Below are 24,404 nucleotides of genomic sequence, written 5' to 3' on the forward strand. Positions count from 1 at the left end.
GAGAGGGGAGAGGTAGGAGAGTGCATGGAGGGGGTAGAGTGAGATGAGAGGGGAGAAGTAGGGGAGAGCGTGGAGGGGGGTAGAGTGAGATGAGAGGGGAGAGGTAGGAGAGTGCGTGGATGGGAGTAGAGTGAGATGAGAGGGGAGAGGTAGGAGAGTGCGTGGAGGGGGGTAGAGTGAGATGAGAGGGGAGCGGTAGGAGAGTGTGTGGAGGGGGTAAAGTGAGATGAGAGGGGAGAGGTAGGAGAGTGTGTGGAGGGGGGTAGAGTGAGATGAGAGGAAAGAGGTATGAGAGTGCGTCGAGGGGGGTGGAGTGAGATGAGAGGGGAGAGGTAGGAGAGTGCGTGGAGGGGGGTAGAGTGAGATGAGACGAGAGAGGTAGGAGAGTGCGTGGAGGGGGGTAGAGTGAGATGAGAGGGGAGAGGTAGGAGAGTGCGTGGATGGGAGTAGAGTGAGATGAGAGGGGAGAGGTAGGAGAGTGCGTGGAGGGGGGTAGAGTGAGATGAGAGGTAGGAGAGTGCGTGGAGGGGGGTAGAGTCAGATGAGATGAGAGAGGTAGGAGATTGCGTGGAGGGGGGTAGAGTGAGATGAGAGGGGAGAGGTAGGAGAGTGCATGTAGAGGGGTAGAGTGAGATGAGAGGGGAGAGGTAGGGGAGTGCGTGGAGGGGGGTAGAGTGAGATGAGAGGGGAGAGGTAGGAGAGTGCATGTAGGGGGGTAGAGTGAGATGAGAGGGGAGAGGTTGGGGAGTGCGTGGAGGGGGGTAGAGTGAGATGAGAGGGGAGAGGTAGGAGAGTGCGTTAATGGGAGTAGAGTGAGATGAGAGGGGAGAGGTAGGAGAGTGCGTGGAGGGGGGTAGAGTGAGATGAGAGGTAGGAGAGTGCGTGGAGGGGGGTAGAGTGAGATGAGACGAGAGAGGTAGGAGAGTGCGTGGAGGGGGGTAGAGTGAGATGAGAGGGGAGAGGTAGGAGAGTGCATGTAGGGGGGTAGAGTGAGATGAGAGGGGAGAGGTAGGGGAGTGCGTGGAGGGGGGTAGAGTGAGATGAGAGGGGAGAGGTAGGAGAGTGCATGTAGGGGGGTAGAGTGAGATGAGAGGGGAGAGGTAGGGGAGTGCGTGGAGGGGGGTAGAGTGAGATGAGAGGGGAGAGGTAAGAGAGTGCGTGGATGGGAGTAGAGTGAGATGAGAGGGGAGAGGTAGGAGAGTGCGTGGAAGGGGGTAGAGTGAGATGAGACGAGAGAGGTAGGAGAGTGCGTGGAGGGGGGTAGAGTGAGATGAGAGGGGAGATGTAGGAAACTGCGTAGAGGGGGTAGAGTGAAATGAGAGGGTAAACGTAGGAGAGTGCGTGGAGGGGGGTAGAGTGAGATGAGAGGGGAGAGGTAGGAGAGTGCGTGGAGGGGAGTAGAAAGAGATGAGAGGGGAGGGGTAGGAGAGTGCGTGGAAGGGGGTAGAGTGAGATGAGAGGGGAGAGGTAGGAGAGTGCGTGGATGGGAGTAGAGTGAGATGAGAGGGGAGAGGTAGGAGAGTGCGTGGAAGGGGGTAGAGTGAGATGAGACGAGAGAGGTAGGAGAGTGCGTGGAGGGGGGTAGAGTGAGATGAGAGGGGAGATGTAGGAAACTGCGTGGAGGGGGTAGAGTGAGATGAGAGGGGAAAAGTAGGAGAGTGCGTGGAGGGGGGTAGAGTGAGATGAGAGGGGAGAGGTAGGAGAGTGCGTGGAGGGGAGTAGAGAGAGATGAGAGGGGAGGGGTAGGAGAGTGCGTGGAGGGGGGTAGAGTGAGATGAGAGGGGAGAGGTAGGAGAGTGCGTGGAGGGGAGTAGAGAGAGATGAGAGGGGGGAGGTAGGAGAGTGCGTGGAGGGGGGTAGAGTGAGATGAGAGGGGAGAGGTAGGAAACTGCGTGGAGGGGGTAGAGTGAGATGAGAGGGGAGAGGTAGGGGAGTGCGTGGAGGGGGGTAGAGTGAGATGAGAGGGGAGAGGTAGGAGAGTGCGTGGATGGGAGTAGAGTGAGATGAGAGGGGAGAGGTAGGAGAGTGCGTGGAAGGGGGTAGAGTGAGATGAGACGAGAGAGGTAGGAGAGTGCGTGGAGGGGGGTAGAGTGAGATGAGAGGGGAGATGTAGGAAACTGCGTGGAGGGGGTAGAGTGAGATGAGAGGGGAAAAGTAGGAGAGTGCGTGGAGGGGGGTAGAGTGAGATGAGAGGGGAGAGGTAGGAGAGTGCGTGGAGGGGAGTAGAGAGAGATGAGAGGGGAGGGGTAGGAGAGTGCGTGGAGGGGGGTAGAGTGAGATGAGAGGGGAGAGGTAGGGGAGTGCGTGGAGGGGGGTAGAGTGAGATGAGAGGGGAGAGGTAGGAGAGTGCGTGGATGGGAGTAGAGTGAGATGAGAGGGGAGAGGTAGGAGAGTGCGTGGAAGGGGGTAGAGTGAGATGAGACGAGAGAGGTAGGAGAGTGCGTGGAGGGGGGTAGAGTGAGATGAGAGGGGAGATGTAGGAAACTGCGTGGAGGGGGTAGAGTGAGATGAGAGGGGAAAAGTAGGAGAGTGCGTGGAGGGGGGTAGAGAGAGATGAGAGGGGAGAGGTAGGAGAGTGCGTGGAGGGGAGTAGAGAGAGATGAGAGGGGAGGGGTAGGAGAGTGCGTGGAGGGGGGTAGAGTGAGATGAGAGGGGAGAGGTAGGAGAGTGCGTGGAGAGGAGTAGAGAGAGATGAGAGGGGAGAGGTAGGAGAGTGCGTGGAGGGGGGTAGAGTGAGATGAGAGGGGAGAGGTAGGAGAGTGCGTGGAGGGGGGTAGAGTGAGATGAGACAAGAGAGGTAAGAGAGTGCGTGGAGGGGGGTAGAGTGAGATGAGAGGGGAGAGGTAGGAGAGTGCGTGGAGGGGGGTAGAGTGAGATGAGAGGGGAGAGGTAGGAGAGTGCGTGGAGGGGGGTAGAGTGAGATGAGAGGGGAGAGGTAGGAGAGTGCGTGGAGGGGGGTAGAGTGAGATGAGAGGGGAGAGGTAGGAGAGTGCATGGATGGGAGTAAAGTGAGATGAGAGGGGAGATATAGGAAAGTGCGTGGAGGGGGGTAGAGTTAGATGAGAGGGGAGAGGTAGGAGAGTGCGTGGAGGGAGGTAGAGTGAGATGAGAGGGGAGAAGTAGGAGAGTGCATGGAGGGTAGTAGAGAGAGATGAGAGGGGAGAGGTAGGAGAGTGCGTGGAGGGGGTAGAGTGAGATGAGAGGGGAGAGGTAGGAGAGTGCGTGGAGGGGAGTAGAGAGAGATGAGGGGGGAGAGGTAGGAGAGTGCGTGGAGGGGGGTAGAGTGAGATGAGAGGGGAGAGGTAGGAGAGTGCGTGGAGGGGGGTAGAGTGAGATGAGAGGGGAGAGGTAGGAGAGTGCGTGGAGGGGGGTAGAGTGAGATGAGAGGGGAGAGGTAGGAGAGTGCGTGGATGGGAGTAGAGTGAGATGAGAGGGGAGAGGTAGGAGAGTGCGTGGAGGGGGGTAGAGTGAGATGAGAGGTAGGAGAGTGCGTAGAGGGGGGAAGAGTGAGATGAGACGAGAGAGGTACGAGAGTGCGTGGAGGGGGATAGAGTGAGATGAGAGGGGAGAGGTAGGAGAGTGCGTGGAGGGGGGTAGAGTGAGATGAGAGGGGAGAGGTAGGAGAGTGCATGTAGGGGGGTAGAGTGAGATGAGAGGGGAGAGGTAGGGGAGTGCGTGGAGGGGGGTAGAGTGAGATGAGACGAGAAAGGTAGGAGAGTGCGTGGAGGGGGGTAGAGAGAGATGAGAGGGGAGAGGTAGGAGAGTGCGTGGAGGGGAGTAGAGAGAGATGAGAGGGGAGGGGTAGGAGAGTGCGTGGAGGGGGGTAGAGTGAGATGAGAGGGGAGAGGTAGGAGAGTGCGTGGAGGGGAGTAGAGAGAGATGAGAGGGGAGAGGTAGGAGAGTGCGTGGAGGGGGGTAGAGTGAGATGAGAGGGGAGAGGTAGGAGAGTGCGTGGAGGGGGTAGAGTGAGATGAGAGGGGAGAGGTAGGAGAGTGCGTGGAGGGGGGTAGAGTGAGATGAGAGGGGAGAGGTAGGAGAGTGCCTGGATGAGAGTAGAGTGAGATGAGAGGGGAGATGTAGGAAAGTGCGTGGAGGGGGGTAGAGTTAGATGATAGGGGAGAGGTAGGAGAGTGCGTGGAGGGGGGTAGAGTGAGATGAGAGGGGAGAAGTAGGAGAGTGCGTGGAGGGTAGTAGAGAGAGATGAGAGGGGAGAGGTAGGAGAGTGCGTGGAGGGGGTAGAGTGAGATGAGAGGGGAGAGGTAGGAGAGTGCGTGGAGGGGAGTAGAGAGAGATGAGGGGGGAGAGGTAGGAGAGTGTGTGGAGGGGGGTAGAGTGAGATGAGACGGGAGAGGTAGGAGAGTGCGTGGAGGGGGGTAGAGTGAGATGAGAGGGGAGAGGTAGGAGAGTGCGTGGAGGGGGGTAGAGTGAGATGAGAGGGGAGAGGTAGGAGAGTGTGTGGAGGGGGGTAGAGTGAGATGAGACGAGAGAGGTAGGAGAGTGAGTGGAGGGGGGTAGAGTGAAATGAGAGGGGAGAGGTAGGATAGTGCGTGGAGGGGGGTAGAGTGAGATGAGAGGGGAGAGGTAGGAGAGTGCGTGGAGGGGGGTAGAGTGAGATGAGACGAGAGAGGTAGGAGAGTGCGTGGAGGGGGGTAGAGTGAGATGAGATGGGAGAGGTAGGAGAGTGCGTGGAGGGGGGTAGAGTGAGATGAGAGGGGAGAGGTAGGGGAGTGCGTGGAGGGGGGTAGAGTGAGATGAGAGGGGAGAGGGAGGAGAATGCGTGGAGGGGGGTAGAGTGAGATGAGACGAGAGAGGTAGGAGAGTGCGTGGAGGGGGGTAGAGTGAGATGAGAGGGGAGAGGTAGGAGAGTGCGTGGAGGGGGTAGAGTGAGATGAGAGGGGAGAGGTAGGAGAGTGCGTGGAGGGGGGTAGAGTGAGATGAGAGGGGAGAGGTAGGGGAGTGCGTGGAGGGGGGTAGAGTGAGATGAGAGGGGAGAGGTAGGAGAGTGCGTGGATGGGAGCAGAGTGAGATGAGAGGGGGGAGGTAGGAGAGTGCGTGGAGGGGGGTAGAGTGAGATGAGAGGGGAGAGGTAAGAGAGTGTGTGGAGGGGGGTAGAGTGAGATGAGATGAGAGAGGTAGGAGAGTGCGTGGAGGGGGTAGAATGAGATGAGAGGGGAGATGTAGGAGAGTGCGTGGAAGGGGGTAGAGTGAGATGAGAGGGGAGAGGTAGGAGAGTGCGTGGAGGGGGGTAGAGTGAGATGAGATGAGAGAGGTAGGAGAGTGCGTGGAGGGGGGTAGAGTGAGATGAGAGGGGGGAGGTAGGAGAGTGCGTGGAGGGGGGTAGAGTGAGATGAGAGGGGAGAGGTAGGAGAATGCGTGGAGGGAGGTAGAGTGAGATGAGAGGGGAGAGGTAGGGGAGTGCGTGGAGGGGGGTAGAGTGAGATGAGAGGGGAGAGGTAGGAGAGTGTGTGGATGGGAGTAGAGTGAGATGAGAGGGGAGAGGTAGGAGAGTGCGTGGAGGGGGTAGAGTGAGATGAGAGGGGAGAAGTAGAAGAGTGCGTGGAGGGGGGTAGAGTGAGATGAGATGAGAGAGGTAGGAGAGTGCGTGGAGGGGGGTAGAGTGAGATGAGATGAGAGAGGTAAGAGAGTGCGTGGAGGGGGGTAGAGTGAGATTAGAGGGGAGAGGTAGGAGAGTGCGTGGAGGGGAGAAGGTGACTGTGCTATCTTTCATCCCAGGAATGGATTTGGGAGCTGGTGGAGGGATTTTATTTATATCTGTGGATACGGGTCAAGAAGTCACATTCATACGCAGACGCAGACACACCGCGGCACGTGTACACGAAGACACAGACGTAGACACAAGACACATCGATGGACACAAAGGGTTGTTCTCATTTGGCAAAACAAAATAAATTCACTGCAGACACACGCAGAGCCTCGCAAAGACAAAGGCAGAACGCACACACACAGACACACAATGATAACACAAAGATCCCCCGTATAGCCTTAATAGACTGTAGGGGCAAGTGCTGTTAGCGAACACCTATGAAGGCCGGAACGGTACACGAGGTGGTGGGTGGCCAGCACCACGCCCGACCGTCTTTGTCTCCCCAGTGCCGATGTTTACACACCACACCAGGTACTCATATCAGGCTGAGTCGACCTAGGGGAGGCCCAGGACCGGTTCAGATAATCGTCACTGGTGTTGGCCGTGAGCGGGAATCGTACCCGGGTCGCTAGGTTCGTAGCACAGCGCGCTAACCGCTACACTACCGCTCCCCATTCACAGACACACACACACACAGATACACACACAGACACACACACATACACACACACACAGACACACACAGACACACACACAGCAACATCCGCCATTCGCCACTAAGTGGCGGTGACGTCACCACGACGCTTGTGCCAGGCTATGTGCACCTTGAGGCCACGTGAAGTGTTGAACGCCCGTTGGCAGGAGGTCACGGGGCAGACCCAGGTGCCACAGGTCAACTGACTGAGATGACAGTGATGACTACTGTGCCAACTTGCTGTGCTTTAGCAACCCGGCGCTCTGCTCGTTGTTGTGAGCGTCGCTCCTCCGTCCTCTGTTGTTGTTGGAGGGCGACTGCCTCCAACTGCCCAGTAGCATCCTTAATGAGCCTCCTCCACTGAGGCCGATCTTGACACCGCTGGTACCAGTCATCGGCAAGTCCACTCAGCTCCACGTCCTCCTGTACCACATCACTCCATATCTTCTGTAGCCCGTGCCACGCCCGTTTAGCCCCCTCTATCCGGCCGAACAAAAGCTGTTTAGGCATACGGTGGCTGGGCATGCGGGCTAAATGACCCAGCCAACACAGCCTTGCCTGCCGGAGGAGCTCACCGATGGGACTTTGCCCAGGTCTTTCAAGGATTTGTGAGCTCCTCACACAATCCTGCCTGGTTAAACCCAGGATGGATCGTACGCAGGCCAGCCTAAATGTTTCTAACCGGCGAAGATGCTCCATTAGGGGGGTCCACGTTTCGCAAGCATAGAGAAGGGAGGGAATGACCGTGGCCGAGAAGACCTGAAGCTTCGTGCGGACTGACAGACCAGGTAGCTTCCACACAGCGTTACGCAACCGATGAAAAGATATTGCCGCTCGACTGATTCGGAGTGAGACCTCTGCTGTTAAACCGGAGCCGCTCACGAGCACACTGCCCAGGTATGGGAAACTCTCAACTCTCTCCACAACTGCCCCATCACCAATTCGTAGTTGTGGGGGTGGAGTGTCCGATGGTACAAAATACCCAGGCAGGTGCTTAGTTTTGATGGGGCTGATGGTAAGGCCCCACCTCTTAGAGGGCACGCTCCAGTTTCAGCAGCAGCATCTCCAACTCCTCCTCTGAATGAGCAGCTATTACCAAATCATCGGCATACATACCATCGTTGACAAGAGGGAGCCATCCCTTGACCGCACCCGGGCATCGATCAGCCTCCCATTACATCTGTACCAAATGGAAATTCCCCCGGTACAGCTATTGAAGGCTTCACGAACGACGTGTTCAAAATATGTAAAATAATGTGGGAGCCAGAGAACATCCCTGTCGCACCCCAAGGTGTACAGGGAATGGCTCTGACTCCCGGCCACGTAGTTTTACGCGGGCCCGCTCACCATCATGAAGGTCCTTAATGATCGTGAGCAGAGGGTCAGGGACTAACACAACCTGGAACGCTGGGCCAAGGTTCATAACAAGAACTTCATTTTCAGGGACAACGACGCAGAGACGCGAGGAGGAACCGCAGACAAGCGGGAAGGCAGTCGTGTGGTGAGCCGGCACCAACGACTGCCCAAGCTCTGCGGTCCTCTATATATTCAGGTGTTACCGGCCAATTAATTAATATTTATATGTGGGATGAAATTGGATTGCCCGGAGAAAACCCAAGCGTGCGGAACAAATGGAGTCCACATTTTTGCTGTACCACCTCGCCTCTTTTTCGACGCGCCGGGGCTATCGATTCACCCGAGAGAGCCTCGCCGAGTCTCAAGACTACTACTCAGGAGGCTCCCGCATTGGGATGCTTGGCTTACGCCCATTGATGAGAGTTGAAAACGTGGGAGCCGGCGTAACGTGGAGAATACCCCACGAACGCGAGGGGGTAAAGCCCTCGGCCCAGACGCGGTTACAAACGCCACCGCTCTCCGGCTCCCGACGCACGCGCGCATCCAGGTGACGGAATCAACGGATGCACGTGCACCCCACGTGGCTTTCCCCGGGAAATTCTCCGATTTTTTCAGTTGAAAATAAACATCCATACGGGGGCCGTGAGGTCCCGCGTCCCGGCCCAGGCCGCCCGCCGACGCGGCGAGTCTGTGCGGGGACGGAGTAACGTAAGCGCATTACGAAACGGCTCATCGTGTGAAAATGAACCTTATGGCGGGACCCTGGGGTCCCGAATAAACGAAAGTCAAAATCGTAATTAATTGATTTTTCGCGACTCCGTCCCACCACCCACATAAACGCCGCGACCCACCTGGCGCGGATCGCTCTGTTGTCACGTCGTGTCCAAGCGAGCGAGGACGATTGGGCAGAAGAGCTGAACAAGCGAATGCACTCCATGCTCGGGTATGGGCAGGATCATAAATCTTATCCAAAGCTGCTCAAACTGCCTACACGACTTAAGTCCTTAATTTGTCATAACAGTATGCATACTACAGTGAAACTGCTCTCTTATCTTCATTATTATTTGTGACCTACCAATGTCTGCAGCCAGAATCAATCGATGACAATCCTATTACCTGCAGATATTTAACAGATGCGTTGCACCGTTAATTCCTCCTGTTTGATACTTCTCTTGTATGTATGCATCTGTGCAGATAGGTTTTTTTTTAGCGATTAAGTCATAGTCCCCACATACCGCTCATAACAATGCGGATAAGAGGAGCGGCGACCCACTACTCTGTAGAGGCGGGGTCTCAAACTCGCGGCCCGCGGGCCAATTGCGGCCCTCGGGACGATATTTTGTGGCCCCCACCTTAATATGAAAGTTTAATGTTAGTGCGGCCCGCGAGTTTTATATTGTAGCAACCCCGCTGTTAGCTGCTGTGTGGGACAATGTTATGATGTTCTGGTTTCCTACTGTGTGCCTGTCCAGTGAATGCGGCATGCATGTGAGTGACATGGGGGGCGGGGTCGTGTGTGTGTGTGTTTGTGTACGTGTGAGAGTGAGTGAGAGAGAGAGCCGGGAGAAAAAAGAGTGGCTTTGGATATGCGGAGAGCAGGAGGGTGAAATTCATAGTTTTCCGCCCTCTTTCGCGCAGGTCATGATGTATCCAGTGCTTCATTTGTAAATCACAAGGTGCCGGAACGCTAAGTACATATGACAGTGCAGGTACGACGAGCACAGATCCCGGAACGCACATAAAACGACGCTTAAAACAGCACACACATGCCACTTACAATGCAGTGGGACTTATTTAGGCTATACTGCAGTGACGGTATCAGTCTTTGTGTCAGTGATTAATAAAGTGGCATCTTGAGCAAAGGCGACTTCTGTGTCCAGCGGAGAAAACGAACGGAACACACACACACACACAATTTGTTAAATTGAAGGCAAATTCAAGGGACACCACGGCTCCTTTACGCACACGCTGCACTGTGAGGTTTTGGGAGCTTCTTTACGCAGACGGATTATTCTAAACTGCAGCAGTTTATAACACGTCATTGAGCTAATATCTACATTTTACAGTCTGGGCTGTTTTACATTATTATTTACACCTGATGTGTGGATGAATTTTAATGATTTAAATTCCCTCATCCTCTGGTGGTGACATTTACGCACCGAGCCACAGTCTGTACATGACGATGTGCATAATTATTTTGGTTCATCTTAGAAGTTTGCATTTGTTATTATTTTATGAAATTGTGATGCTGTTGTTAAGAAAGCTTTATATATAACTTATTAGATTATCTTGTTATTGCGTGGCCACAAATTAGTAATTCATCCACCGATGTCAACAGGGGCTCCGTAATTTTCTAGTGATTACATTATATTGTTATATTTTATTTCAATCATTTCTTTAAAAACTTTTTTTAATATTCATATTTTTTTCGATACGAGTACCGGATCTGCTCAAATAAGTCCCGGAACGCAGGCAAGCCAACACGCCGGCACAAAGTAAGCACAAAAATGTATAGAAAAATGTGATGATGTGACTGAAGGCAGCGAAAGCCCCGACAGTGGCCAGCAGCATTTGAACCCCGTGGTCACACAATGACGCTGCCTCATATAGTCCTCTCCTCTCCCTCTTTCGGCTCTCCACTGTGCGCGCACCTGAGCGCGTCAAAGCGCAGATCCACAGCTCATCCCGGCTCAGATCCCCGTGCTTTGAACAGAGAAGCGTGTATAGTAGCAGCCGCTACAGCTGTGTCTGCCTGTGACTGGGGTGTGGGGACGAAATCTGATGGGAACGCATTACCCCCCCCCGCCCCATAATCTACGCACCTGTTGTGACCGGAAAAAGCGGAAATGACGTGCATTTGCGGAAATTACATCTCCGTGCGTCGCTGGTTGGCTAAACACTTGACTTAAACTTCATTGCGTGAGCGACAGCAAGTGGAATGAATATATATCTTGTCACAAAGCCCCAATCATGTCTTTTTCAAAGCCTGCAGTGAAGAGAAAGGTTGGTGACGAGCACAGACAATTTCAGGAAAAGTGGGAGATGCAATATTTCTTTGTTGAGCACATGAGCACCCCGACGTGTCTTATTTGTACAGAAAAAGTTGCGGTGCACAAGGAATACAACCTCAAACGTCATTACTCAACTAGACATGCTGAGGAGTATGCAAAATACCAGGGAGATGAGAGAGCCAACCGGGTTACCAATCTTAAAACATGTCTACTGAGGCAATAAAATGTCTTCAAGAAAGCAACCAAAGAGAATAATGCAGCAGTCGAAGTAAGCTACGTGGTTAGTGAGATGATTGCTAAGGCAGGAAAGCCATTCACAGAAGGCGAGTTTATCAAAAAGTGCATCTTACAGGCTGCAAGTATAGTCTGTCCAGAAAAGAAAGGTCAGTTTAGCAACATCAGCCTTTCTGCTAACACCGTGGCAGAGCGCATTTCTGACCTGTCAAGTGACATTTATGATCAACTGCGTGAGAAAGCCAAATTTTTCAATGCATACTCAGTCGCTCTTGACGAGAGTTCAGACATCACTGACACTGCTCAGCTCACAATATATGTCCGTGGTGTTGATGACAATTTTGAAGTGATGGAGGAGTTGATCACAGTAATTCCAATGCATGGCCACACCACCGCTCAGGAGATATTTTGCCAGCTGTGTGATGCCATTGTGAATGCCGGTTTGCCATGGAAGAAGTTTGTTGGAATAACAACCGACGGAGTGCCATCAATGACAGGGAGGAAAAATAGACTGGTGGCACTTGTTCAAAGAAAACTAGAAGAGGAGGGTGTGGAGGAGGCCATTGCTCTGCACTGCATCATCCATCAGCAGGCCCTTTGCAGCAAATGCCTGAAGTTTGACAATGTGATGTCTGTTGTTGTGAAATGCATCAACCAAATCAGATCCAGGGGCTTAAAGCACCGGATGTTCCGTACTTTTTTAGAGGAAATGGAGTCAGAATATGAGGATGTGCTCTACTTCACCGAGGTACGTTGGCTCAGCAGGGGAAACGTCTTGAAGAGATTTTTTGAATTGAGAGCAGAAGTGAAAACCTTCATGGAGAAGGATGGGGTGGCTGTTCCTGTGCTAAGTGATCCCAAATGGCTCATGGACTTAGCTTTTCTTGTTGACATCACGCATGAGCTGAATGTACTGAACAAGAAGTTACAAGGCCAGGGGCAGCTCGTCAGTGCTGCCTATGACAACGTGAGAGCATTCTCCACAAAACTTGTGTTATGGAAAGCCCAGCTCTCTCAGACAAACCTTTGCCATTTCCCAGCATGCAAGGCACTCCTGAATGCAGGCACACCATTCAGTGGTGAGAAGTATGTTGATGCCATTTTGAGGCTACAGGAGGAATTTGATCACAGATTTGCAGACTTCAAAACGCACAGAGCCACTTTTCAAATTTTTGCGGATCCCTTCTCCTTTGATGTGCAAGATGCCCCTCCTGTACTTCAAATGGAGCTCATTGACCTGCAGTGCAACTCTGACCTCAAAGCCAAGTTTAGGGAGGTGAGTGGAAAAGAAGACAAGCTTGGGCAATTTTTGCGAGAATTGAACCCCAGCTTCCCTGAGCTTTCCCGAATGTTCAAGCGGACCATGCGCCTTTTTGGGAGCACATATTTGTGTGAAAAGCTCTTCTCCACCTTGAACTTCAATAAGTCCAAGTACAGGTCCAGACTTACTGATGATCATCTTCAAGCCATACTGAGGGTCTCAACTGCTTCCTCCCTCAAGCCCAATGTGGCTCAGCTATGTGAGAGGAAGTAGGCAAGAGAAGCCATGTTCAGAAGAACCGTTCATGTTCTTCAATATTCTATTCATGTTCAGAAGAACCCATTGAAGTAAAATAACTGTTAGTAATGACATTTGAGAAGTTTGGATTTTTTTAGCAAAGTTTTTTTTGTGGAATACCTGATGCGGCCCAGCCTCACCCTGATACTGCCTCCAGCGGCCCCCATGTAATTTGAGTTTGAGACCCCTGCTGTAGAGTAACATTGGTATAAACGCTTGTTACAATATGAACAGCGCATTAAAAACGCGTACTATTTTACTGTTTACAAAGTGTGTTCACAAATCCACACTGAGAAACACGATGATTGACAGAGGGCTGTACATTATTTTTTTCGATAGTGCATTTAAATATAGGTACTACAGGTAAGCAGTTTTCAGTTTTAAAGGCATAGTTTAACAAGACAACACTTGCAACCATCCTTCAAACCCATTGGTGAAAAAGAGCAAAGTGTTTGTTTACATTATAATATAATGTTTACATTATAATATAATGTTTACGCAAGAGCCGGGGGCTTATGGGACCCCAGGGTCCAGCCATACGGTTTGAATGTCTAGCAGCAATACCGGAGGATCGATGTGACCACTGGGAGAACATGCAAGCTCCAAATATATAGGTGTCAGGGTCGGCATCGAACCCACGACCTCCTGTATACATCCAAGCGAGGTAGTTAACATCTCCTAGTCACTTGGCATCATCCCCTCCTTCACAGACACCAGGCGCATTATTGCTCTTGTCATTACGCTTGTTTACACCGGGGAGCCTCAAGACTCTTCTTCAGGAGGGTCCTGCTTAAGGGGGGGAGGGGGGGCGACGATTGCTGCTGTCGTCTATCCCAATTGATTAATCTGCGGTGGATAATTTTTTTGGACAAATTGTGAGTGACGCCTGCCACTCTTCTTCGAATTACTTCGCGGGATCTTTGACGTCCACTGTGAGTGAAGCAGAGGGCCACGTTCTCGCGTGATCTTTACGGTTACCGCCGCCGTCAGAGGCAGTTAGGAGCCTAATTAGCAGATCATCCGTGGCCTCGGCCTGCGGCGACTCAGCAGGCTGGGCCGTGGTTGTGTGGGGGCATGGGGGGAGGGGGCGGGGTGGGCGCGTGGTAGCGGCGCGATGAGCAGGGAGGGCACCGCATTGCGGCCCCCGATAGCACCGTCCCCCGCTGGACCCCAGCGGCCGCGTGGAAGCGTTTCGGGAGAGAGATAAGCCCGCACTTGCGGCCGCCGTGCGTGGGAAGGTGGATTGTGGGTCGTGGTGGCGGCGGGACGTGGGGGGCGTGTGGGAACGAGCCGCAGCGCCCACCACCCACCGCCCCCGCGCTCATCCCAGCCGCACGGATGCGATCAACGTCGCGGCGTCTTCACGCCCTGGCGTTTGCCAATTTGTTTACCCGGCAAAGCCTCGCCGAGTCTCAAGACGCTCTCTCGCGAGGGTCCTGCTCTTTCGCAGTATGGAAAGGGCGGCGGCGATCGCTGCTCCGCGTGATTCCAGAGTCAATGATTTTACTAAATGTGGCCAATTTGAGACCACGACGCCGGAGCGCAATGGCTCACTATTCTCCTTCAAATAACGTCGCGGTATCGGCTGTTTGAGCAAAACAGGCGGCACGTGGTATGGCACGGTTATCAACGAGGCCCACTGCATTCAAACCGCAAATCCTCTAGGAAACCAGCGGCAGAACGAGCTCCCCGCTGGTCCACAGCACCGACTCGTGCGGAAGGTCCCCACCGCCACCTCCGAAACGCTCTATTTAACTATTTTTTTTATTTTACCAGGTAAGGTACCACTGAGCTATATGGCTCTTTTTGGAAGCGACCTGGCCATCACAAATGATAGCTCCACGAAGTGGCTTATCATTTGGAAATTTATAGCAGCCAAATACTCTGTAATTACACTTTGATTCGAAATGTGGAGGGAAAAACTAGAGGAACCTGCGAAAAATCCACGTTACCACGGGAAGAGAGAGAACATGCAAACTCCAAATATACAGGCATCAGGATCGAACCCACGACCTCCTGTATACCAGACGAGGAAGTTAACATCTCGCCACCGTGGCACCCTGTACCGCAAACCGGGCCTCCTCTTTGTTCCAGTTACCCCAGGCCTTCTGCTGTGAGCTACGGTCGGCCTCCGGAGTCCAAAGCCGTCGCGTGGGATCAACCTTCCCGCTCGGCCATCGAGCACACGGCCGAGACGCGTTCCCTGGCTGTCCGAGCCCGGGCTCCGGACCTCTGTGAAGAGACGAAGTCCCACAGCCTCCCCTATGCCGCTACCCCCTCCCTTCTCTCTGAAGTCAGAGTGATTTGCTGTTCAAACGAGCGTTGAGGCATCGGTGCTCAACTCCCGTTTAACAGCCCCTGAGCCAGTGGTGGAAATTCCACATTCCTGTGGTGGGGATCCCGGTCTATACATAAAGACAACCGCCGATGACTTCCGCCACAAATTGGTACTCATTCTATTGACCCCGTGAGGAGGGATGATGGGTTGAGTCAACCCCTCCAACCGAGAATGGAACACGTGCTCCGTGGACCCGAGGGGCCTGCAAGGTCATGGGGAAGTGGTCGGCTGTGTACGCTGTGATCTGGAGCAGCCTGAACGTTGAATAACGCATGTCGGTGATGCTGCTGACGCGTTTTCAGTGGTGCGCACAAGCTCAGCCAACAATAACACACTCATCACGTACGCCAATAACAATGACACCTGCGTGCGCATGGGCCGAAATTAGAAATATATCATAGGCGACGTTTCAGGCAATGCCTCTTCTTCACAGCTATGCACGAGGCCTGTAAGCCAGCGCTGTGGGGAGGCAGTGAGGGTTGGTGGATCACCACATGCCATTGTTGCGAAACTCCCCGTGGCCGTCAAGGCGCATGGAGCGTGTTTGATGAACAGCGCTGGCGTCCTACAGTTTTTTTAGATTTTAACGACGACGTTGGGTGAAGTGCCAAACATTTGAATCCGCAGACAAAACGTGCTTACGCGACATTGGTAACCGATACAGACAGAACAACTTTCGTGTGCGTTGACTGTGTGCGATATTCATCCCGTAAACGCGTAGTGCTGTATAAGTTATAGATGTTAAATGTTTGTGCACGTCTCACTACGTATTGGCCACGCGTGTGTGGGGTTGCCAACAGTCTGGGAGTTGGCCACCTGTGTGTGGGTGGCAGGAATTGATTTGTGCCGAGATCTCGTACCGGCGTTGCTGTGTTCAACTTCACTGCAGGAGACTGCACTGTTTTGACAATAGGCCCAGTGCTGACTGAGAAGTACGTATGGGTTTGGTTTACAGTAGAAAAAAAGTGGCCACCTATTTTTGTGTGTGCTGGCATGCGCCGGCGCGTGCCGATGTGTGCTGGTGTGCCACTCACACGTCGCTTTTGGACGTATACACGCTGTAGTTCAGCGACTCGATGGCCATCCATCGCACGGGCAGCCGCCCCTGGCGAGAAGGAGGAGAGAGACACAGAAGAGGAGGGAGTGAGTGAGCGAGCGAGCCGATGCCATCGCGCCCGGTGCCAACGTACCGCCACAGCAGAGGAGCGCCCACCACACAACAAATGGCAACCACCACCAGACCCCACACACGGTACCACCATCACGTCACGTCGTTGCGGGACCTTCACTTGTCTCTGTCCTGTTTGTGGGAATCCTGCCCAGAGTCTCCTGATTCTGTTGTGACGGCAGCAAAGATGCTCAGTATCTCAAAATGGCAACGTTGAGGTCTGCTAGCCGCAACGATAGGGCCAACGATTGATCTGCTGTGGATTGTCTTCAATTTTCCATTTATGAAGGAGATGTGCTACATCGGCCTGTAGATGTTGTGATGCAATTGATGGTCACACCACCAGTGTCCTCTTGAAAAAATCCCATAGCTAGGAGGTGGGATGATGCTTGGGTTTTGAACGAGGAGGTGTTTAGTATTCTGGACGTCCACATTGTTCCACTCTGTTCGCCAGCAGCGTTCCTCCCGATCTGGGGGTGAGATTCTAGGACTGTGACAGCAGCAGCAGTAGTGGCGCCATCCCAGAAGAGGGATTGAGACTTGAGTCAGCGGCGAGGAGCATTGTTGAGGTCTAGGTTGATGGGTGGATATGTGGCTATTGTTGGCCAGAAAATGTAAAAACTCCTTTGCAGTTTGCGCTATATTTTGTGGCAGAAGGTTCACCAGAACAGGGACCCAGGGGATTTGGTGTCGGATTCAGTCTGCGAATGATTTACCTACTCAGACACTAAATAAAAGAATAGATTATTGCTACAACGATCGTTTGCATCTGTGGGTATGGGAGGACGCAACCCAAAGTAGATGGCTCTCATCTTGTAGGATGCACACTCGGAGTTGTGCGTTCAGAGTGTGAAGCCTCGATAGTGATTGAACACGAAGACTTTTAAACACACAGCATGACAGCACTGTGGTGACATCGCCGCTCTGACATTGAATGTCATCGCAACTCAGCACATTTTGTGTCAACACTAACGCCGTCCACGGCCTTGCAAAGAGAATACATAGATGTTTCGGGCAACAAGCCTTCTTCAGAGCACATGAATCAACATTGAATCATGAATGAATCGTTTATCTTCGATAAAGGCCATTGTTTGAAACGTCGCGTATTATAAAAAGTTATTTTTAAAGGCAACGCACAGTGTTATTATTGACATGGAGCATGTTGAGTTGTTGTTTGCGCTTGTACACCACTGCCAAGACAGTAGCAACATCACCAGACAATTTAGTAAAAGTTATGGTAGCGAGGATGATGATGTCACGGTGATGTCACTGGCAGACCAAGAAGACGTTCTTGACCGTGATTTTTAGTCATTTTTTTTCACATGGACGACCGCTCGCGTCGGATAGCCCGGGAAACTCGGCCAATTTGGAAGCTGTAACACGAGAGCTGTGGATGTCCCGGTTTGAATCCGTGCTGGAGCCGCTCGCCGTGAAGCCAGCTTCTCAAGTGCCCAGCCACAAACGAAGGCACGCAAACAAGCGCGACCATCAAGCTTCTCACTTGATTTTGTGAAATGCCACAGCTCTGAGAATAAAAAAAAGTCATCTTCATTGTCACGGGATGGACATTTTCCTGCAGCAGGGCACGCGGGACAATGCAGCCCCCTCGTGTGTGGGCGAGAGGTCGCCGGAAGGGATCACGGAATGTACTTCCTCTGCGACGTCTTCTCGCGAGCCGCGAGCGCGCCGCCTGACATCCAGTTTGACCTTTTCTCCAGCCGGCGTAACCGCGAACGCTTTCGCACAGTAATTTGTCTCGAACAAACTTTTGCGACAGCAAGAAAATGCACTTCGTTGAATCATTGCTTTGAGTACGTATGTGTGTGCGAGCACTATTGGATCCTTTCCGTAGATCGGGTAGTTGTTGGTTTTTTTGCTCCGATTTCTTTCCGTTTGTACCCACCATGGTCTTTTTCACGTAGACCTCCTCGCCGCGCGACAGCCCGAAGTCGGCGATCTTCGCCACGTAGTTTTCCGCCACCAGGATGTTGCGAGCGGCCAGGTCTCGGTGAATAAACTGGTAACGACAAAGAGAAAAAGATGCCCGCTCCTGTGTCAGCCTTTAACACTCTTCGGGGGCTAGCGCTGTCAGCAAGACGCCTACGAACGCTGATACGGCGCACAAGGTGGGGTGGGTGGCCACAGCACCACTTTCCCGGCCGTCTTTTTCTCCCCAGTGCCGATGTTTGCACACCATACCAGGAACAGTAGAACCCCCTGTTAACGACAGTAATTGGTTCCACGAAACCGGTCGATAAGTGATTTGGTCGTTAAGCGAGTATAGGAGATACATTTTTAAGACTTAATTCGTTCCGATAGCATCGAAAGTTACCCTTTTTCACCAAAAAAACGTACTTTCTAATATTTAAACAATGGATATTAATACATAACGATACTAACAACATTATAAATACGTAATATTAAAAGAAACATGTTTAATCAATGCATTACCTACTATAATCATTCAGAAATGTCTGTCCGTCTTGTGCGTGACAACACTCCACATGAGGCCCACCCCCCTGCGTGACGTCACTCCACATGAGGCCCACCCCCCTCATTAATATTCATGAGTGGGTGGATTTTTACACTAACGCAGAAGGTCGAGCTGAATTAAATAATTTATTAAGCAAAGTCGCTTCAAATATGACGTTTCTTTACAGAAAGTGACGGTAAAAAATAAATCTATGCAGCACAGTGCTACATCCGTGTGTGACGTCACTGCAAAAGAGCCCCCCCCCTTCATTAATATTCATGCCCGCGTGGAAATTTACACTAACGCACAAGAAGGTCGCGCACTCCACATGCCGCACCCCTCCGCTAATTAATAATCATGAGCGGGTGACGTCACTCCACATGGGGCAACCCCCCCCCCCCTCATTAATAATCATGAGCTGAACAATTTTTCTATTGAATATTTCATATTTACTGCAATATACACCCGTGCTTGGACGGGCAAAAAGGCGAGTTAATTAATATTAACTGTACCTACAATAGCCCGTCGTTAACAATGGTCAGTAAGCGAACACATTGGGCTCTAAGCGATTAGTCGTTAACAGGGGTGGTCGTAAAGAGGGGTGCTACTCTACTCATATAAAGGCCGAGTCGAACAAGGGGAAGGCCTGGGACCCGTATTGGTCGTGAGCAGGAATTGAACTTGGGTCACCAGATTCGTAATGCAGCGCGTTAACCGCTGCTCCACACCGCTCCTCACACGCACCTCTAAAAATTAAACTATTTATCTTTTACGTGGTAATGCCCACTGAGCTATATAGCCCTTTTTCATAAGCGACACGGCCACAAATGATAGCTCAACGAAGTGGCTTTTCATGTGGAAATTCATAGAAACCAAATACTCTAAACGCATGATCCTAAATATGGAGGGAAAAAGCGGAGGACCCGGAGAAAAATCCACGCGACCAGTGGGAGAGAGACACGCAAACTCCAAATATACAGCAGGCGTCAGGGTCAGAATGGAATCCACGACGTCCTGCATACCAGGCGAGGGAGTTCACATCTCGCCACTGCGGCACCTCACACACACACCTGACACCAAGACAGATCCCCCCCCCATGTAGCCTTGAACACACACACACTGGACACACACCAGACACACACCGGACCTGCTTCTCGCTCAGGTACTGCATGCCCTTGGCCACGTCTGCCGCGAACTGCAGCAGCTGCTGCGAGGAGAGCGTGGAGGCCGTGCCGTGCTCCTTGGCGAACGCCGGGTCCGTCTCCAGCACCCTGCTCTTGCGCAGGAAGTCCAGCAGGTTCCCGAACGCCGCAAACTCTATCGCGATGTACAGGTACCCTGCGCCGACCGGTCCGGGGGATCAGATGCTGGAGCCACGAAGATTCCGCCCACGTCCCCTCCGCTCCCCCTCCACAGCGTGCTAATCGCGATTCTGATTAGCGCGGTTGGCTACGTACGGCGTGAAAGAAATTCAACATGCATACATACAACCAGTGCCCGATTAAGCTAGTGCGGGCCTGTAGCATATGTTACATAGCGGCCCTAAATAAAAAAAACACACAAATATTAAAACACAAAATTTTAACTTGCATAGTAAATACTCTTTGGGTCTTTCGGTAAAGTCATGTAGATAGAAAAATAATTAAATTAAATAAAAAATCACGTTTCGATCGCAAAACAAGCAATCGTCTTCAGGTGAAAAAATACAGCAGGTGGAATGCTGAGGCAGGAATAAATGTAGTGAGAGAGCTACTGCGGCCAAAGGTTATATCGGTTTGAGATGGGAACAACCCAAGGGTAAGTGGGCGGGGCTAGAGATGGAATTTGCAAGTAAATGTAGGATCGCAGAGCTAGCTATACCTCGGCCATTGTATTGCTAGAGATTAGCATGTCAATCTGTTAATGTAACCCCACGGCTACGGTGCTGAAGAAGCCATTGTATTGCTCAAGATTAGAGATGAACATGTCAATGTGAGACGGCTCCCGCAGCAGCGGCTGTGTTAATGAGAGACATTCAGCATATTAAACAACGAGTGCCACCGCCGCATCGAGTAAAAGGGAGCGGCTGCAATGTTAGTGAGACATTTAGCCTGTTAATGTAACGACATTTAACAAGGTAATGTAACTCAGAGAGTCGGAAATAACTGCTAACATCGGCAGGTAGGATGGAAGCATCACAGCCAGTTATGACCAAAAATAACGTCCTTACAATGATTGCTCAGTTAGTACCCATCTTCTCGGTTGAAATTGTGTCTGTGTTTATATATCTGGATAGCTTCATGAACAAATCTTTGTTGATAGCCAGTGGGTTTGCATAGTACCTTCGCCTTGGAGAAATCAATTTAATGTGTGCCCACAGCGCTAAAACAATGATCAGCCACGGCAGAGGTGTTGGTTCTACCGTGTTTCATAGTAAAGTAATTGTATTTTTTCATTTGTTATACGGCCAGATAATGCGAGAAATCGCTAACCTTAAACACCCAGTCGTTCATAAAAGTTGAAGTGCAGAATCACTGAACCGGCATTGATAGCTTGAAATAATTTAGCGCGGGGCCCTTGAAAGTGCGGGGCCCGTAGCTACTACACGTGTAGAAGCTACTACACGGCTACTACATAGCTACTACACGTAGCGTTCCCCAAGTAGCACGATGCCACTCGCTCCGCGACAGCTGCTCACGCTATGCGAGTTCTAAACCAGGAGGCTTCAATGGGCCGACTTGGCCTCGGCAAGGTAAGGTAAAAGTTAAAAAGTTAAAACAACGAGCTTACCTTTACCCTACCTTTTACCTTACCACAATACAATCACTCTACCCTACCTTTTACCCTTTAGCAGGTAAGGTAAAAAGCAACGAGCCTACCTTTACCCTACCTTTTACCCTTACCCCATACAAATTACCCGATTACATGGTAATTACTAGGGCACTACACATGAACAAGGTTTATAACGGTAAATGCTGGGTAGAGCGCTTTATTCATATAGAATACTCTCGATGATTCCAGTTTTACACGCTTGTCGTTTTTGTCATTGTTGTTGTCATCGTTGTTGTATCCTCAAATCTTGTAACTAAATTTTAACCCACTTCCTAATGTGGTATCGACTGCAAACTTGGTATACTTATGTCATACTGATGACAATATATTCTATCATAAAAATATATATTATTTTTTATATGTTATGTTTCGGCTTGGGTCTAATTGTCCACGCTCAACTCACGTTGGCTGTAATTGGCCACGGTCCCTTACATTATGGCAAGCTTCAGGGCCGATTCCTGGAGTCGTGGAGTTCTGCCATTACTAGTACATTTAATAATAGCGTGTTTTTTAAAAGTTTTTTTTAAATATTACTGATTAAATGGAGGCCACGGACTGCACCACGGAGTTTATAGCGGTAAACAAGGTACCGTATTTACCGGGTAATACTTCGCGCTAACTTTACCCTACCGGATAATTCTTCCGAGCTACCTTTACCCTACCCTTTACCTTACCCCTTGGCATGTCAACACTTTTACCCTTTACCTTTACCCTTTTACCCGATAAAAAGGGTAAATTCCCTCCCTTGCCGAGGCCTAGGGCCGAGACTGGCGGCGTAGCCGTCGTCGTGAGCTGTGTGTGTCCGTGTCTGTGTGCGTCCGTGTCTGTGTGCGTCCGTGCGCGCGCGTGGGAGACATCGTTCCGTGTTGGAGCAGCGGCCTCCCGTGTCTGAGCGAGAGGGAGGCGCTTGCTCAGGTCGCGTTGTTGCGAGTTTGTTGTTGTGAGTTTGTTGTTGCGAGTTTGTTGTTGTGAGTTTGGGACCGGATAAGTGTAACCGCACCGAGTCGAGAGCCGCTGTGGTGTTTACGGGGCGGGGGGTAAGGCAAAGGGATAGCGAGCGATGCTGATAACACGACGACGTTGTTGTTGCGGTTGTCATTTTTGTAAAAAAAAAAATCTGAAAAAGAAGAAAATGTTTTTCCCTTCCCGGCAATAACGCAAGAGGAGGTGTTAAGATGTCAAAACAAGCAGACACGCCACCTATTATTGCAATGCGTCACATTCTGCATTAACCACACATATTTGTGGTCAAAACATGCAAACACATCTAATTAATTGTGGTAGCAAAACGGTTCCCGAAGATGAAACTACTTAAACCCGAGCTACTCATGACTTGTGCTGTTCACCTTTTGGCGTTCTTTTGGTCCCTAGCATCGGTGAGACAGACCCACGAAGCCGGCTGTCTCAGTTTAAAAGACAACGCATGCATTACCAAAGCACACGTTTTCATGTTTTACCACAAGCGTGTGCAGTGAATGCAGACTTGATGCCTTGTAATGTGTGTCCAGTCAACGAAGATGGTCACCGCACCGCGCGTTTTCAGATGCGCATCTGTGGCCGTCTGGAACGTTCTTCTTTCCAATACAAGGAAGCAACTAGAGCAATGCACTTCTAAATCTAGATTGAAAAATAATTTCTATGAAACTGATTCTTGTGTTTAGTTTATTGCCCCCCCCCCGCACCTCCGATTAGCATGGTTAGCTATGTACGGTGTGAAAGAAGTTCAACACATACATAGACATTGGGTTTATTGACATTTTAACACCTCTTGTATTATTGCCAGTAATGAGTAAACAGCCTTGTCTTTATTTTTATCATCTTAATAGTGGCATTAAGAGACCCGTAGATGTCCGTTGTTGTTTGTTGTTGTTCTTGGCCACAGCGACTGGCTGGCGGGATGGGCAGCACGGTGTGCGTGGGAGTTCTGCGGCACGCTCAGCAGCAGCCGCAGCCGCAGCAGCAGCAGGAGGCGGTGGCGGCGCTCTGCGGTGTCGGGCGCGGCCGGCGATATCTGCCGGCCACGAGCGGCGGCTGCGTGGCCGCTGCTCTGGTCGGGTGGAGCTACTGCGAGCGATTGCGAGTGGGCGCGCGTATCCGAGGCGGCTGTACTTGGGGCTTTTTTGGCCGCGTGGCTAAAACCGCCCGCCCGGCCGCCCGCGCACATTCTGTGCTTTAAAAACACGCCGGTGGTTATTTATTGTTTTTGGTTAAATCTCCGATTGATTGGGCGGCTCTCCAAAAGCGTCCGAAACCGAATCCCTCCCCCCCCCCACATCGCGAGGGACGGAACCCGGCTCCGATCGGCGGAGATGACGCCCGGCAGGAGGGAGCGGCGTGTTTTACCTCTGTGCTCGCAGGCACCGATGAGGTTGATGATGTTGGGATGGTGCCCGAGCTTGCACAAGACCTCGAGCTCTCCCGCGAAGTCTCGGTGGTCATCTTCAGATGCGAATTCTGTTGTGGAGGCATTTGTCAAAAGCGCGGTATTCAAACACCGACGGCGTTCGTTGTCGAACGTGAACAAGGGGAAAGGCGAAAGCTGCGTGGATTCGTGCTCGAAGGATCAATCTCGTAATCCGTCAGGTTCGGCCTGCGGTCATCTCTCCCTCTGATTCGCATGCCTGAGTCACAATGGAAATTCCACATTCCTATGGCAGGGGATAAATCTATACCACGATGGGGCAGCGGCTGTTGACTTTTCCGCAATGTGGTAACCTACTGGATCATTGGGCCGATGAATGGCAATCCGATTGGACAAAACCGACAAAGATTTGAACTCGCAACCTCACGATTGCGGCGATGCAAATCTCACCACTTTACCGCGGCACGACTGTGCAGGCTCAGGCTGAGCAACGCCTCACATGACAACATCGTACACTGCGCAGTATCGTACATCGCACAATACCCTCCAAGATCATTCAGTATCGTACAATATCGTGCATCGGACAGCGTTGTACAACATCGTACAACATTGGGCAATATCGTACAGCAACGTTGATTGTGCAACATCAAATAATATTGTACATTGTACAGTATCGTACAATAGGGCACGTTGCACGGTGTCGTACATCGTACACTGTACATGATACGGTATCGTACAGCACCGTAAAGTATCGTACAATACTGCACATCGTAGAATATTGAACATCGTACAGT

General features: G+C 51.6%; 1 protein-coding gene across 2 annotated transcripts in view; it reads right to left on the reverse strand.

The window, feature by feature from the left end:
* TIE1 (tyrosine kinase with immunoglobulin like and EGF like domains 1) overlaps window positions 1–24,404 on the reverse strand; it is a 58,602-nt gene that overhangs the window by 8,368 nt on the left and 25,830 nt on the right. For both annotated transcript variants that reach the window (XM_078605360.1, XM_078605359.1), the window contains exons 18-21: window positions 23,592–23,702; window positions 19,585–19,775; window positions 17,868–17,981; window positions 15,831–15,901 (exon numbers count right to left, since the gene is read on the reverse strand). In XM_078605360.1, coding sequence (XP_078461486.1) covers window positions 15,831–15,901; window positions 17,868–17,981; window positions 19,585–19,775; window positions 23,592–23,702 — 487 coding nt within the window. The remainder of the gene's footprint in view (window positions 1–15,830; window positions 15,902–17,867; window positions 17,982–19,584; window positions 19,776–23,591; window positions 23,703–24,404) is intronic.

This window comes from Lampetra planeri, chromosome 24 (genome assembly GCF_965212315.1).
Source record: "Lampetra planeri chromosome 24, kcLamPlan1.2.h2, whole genome shotgun sequence".
Classification (NCBI taxonomy): domain Eukaryota; kingdom Metazoa; phylum Chordata; class Hyperoartia; order Petromyzontiformes; family Petromyzontidae; genus Lampetra; species Lampetra planeri.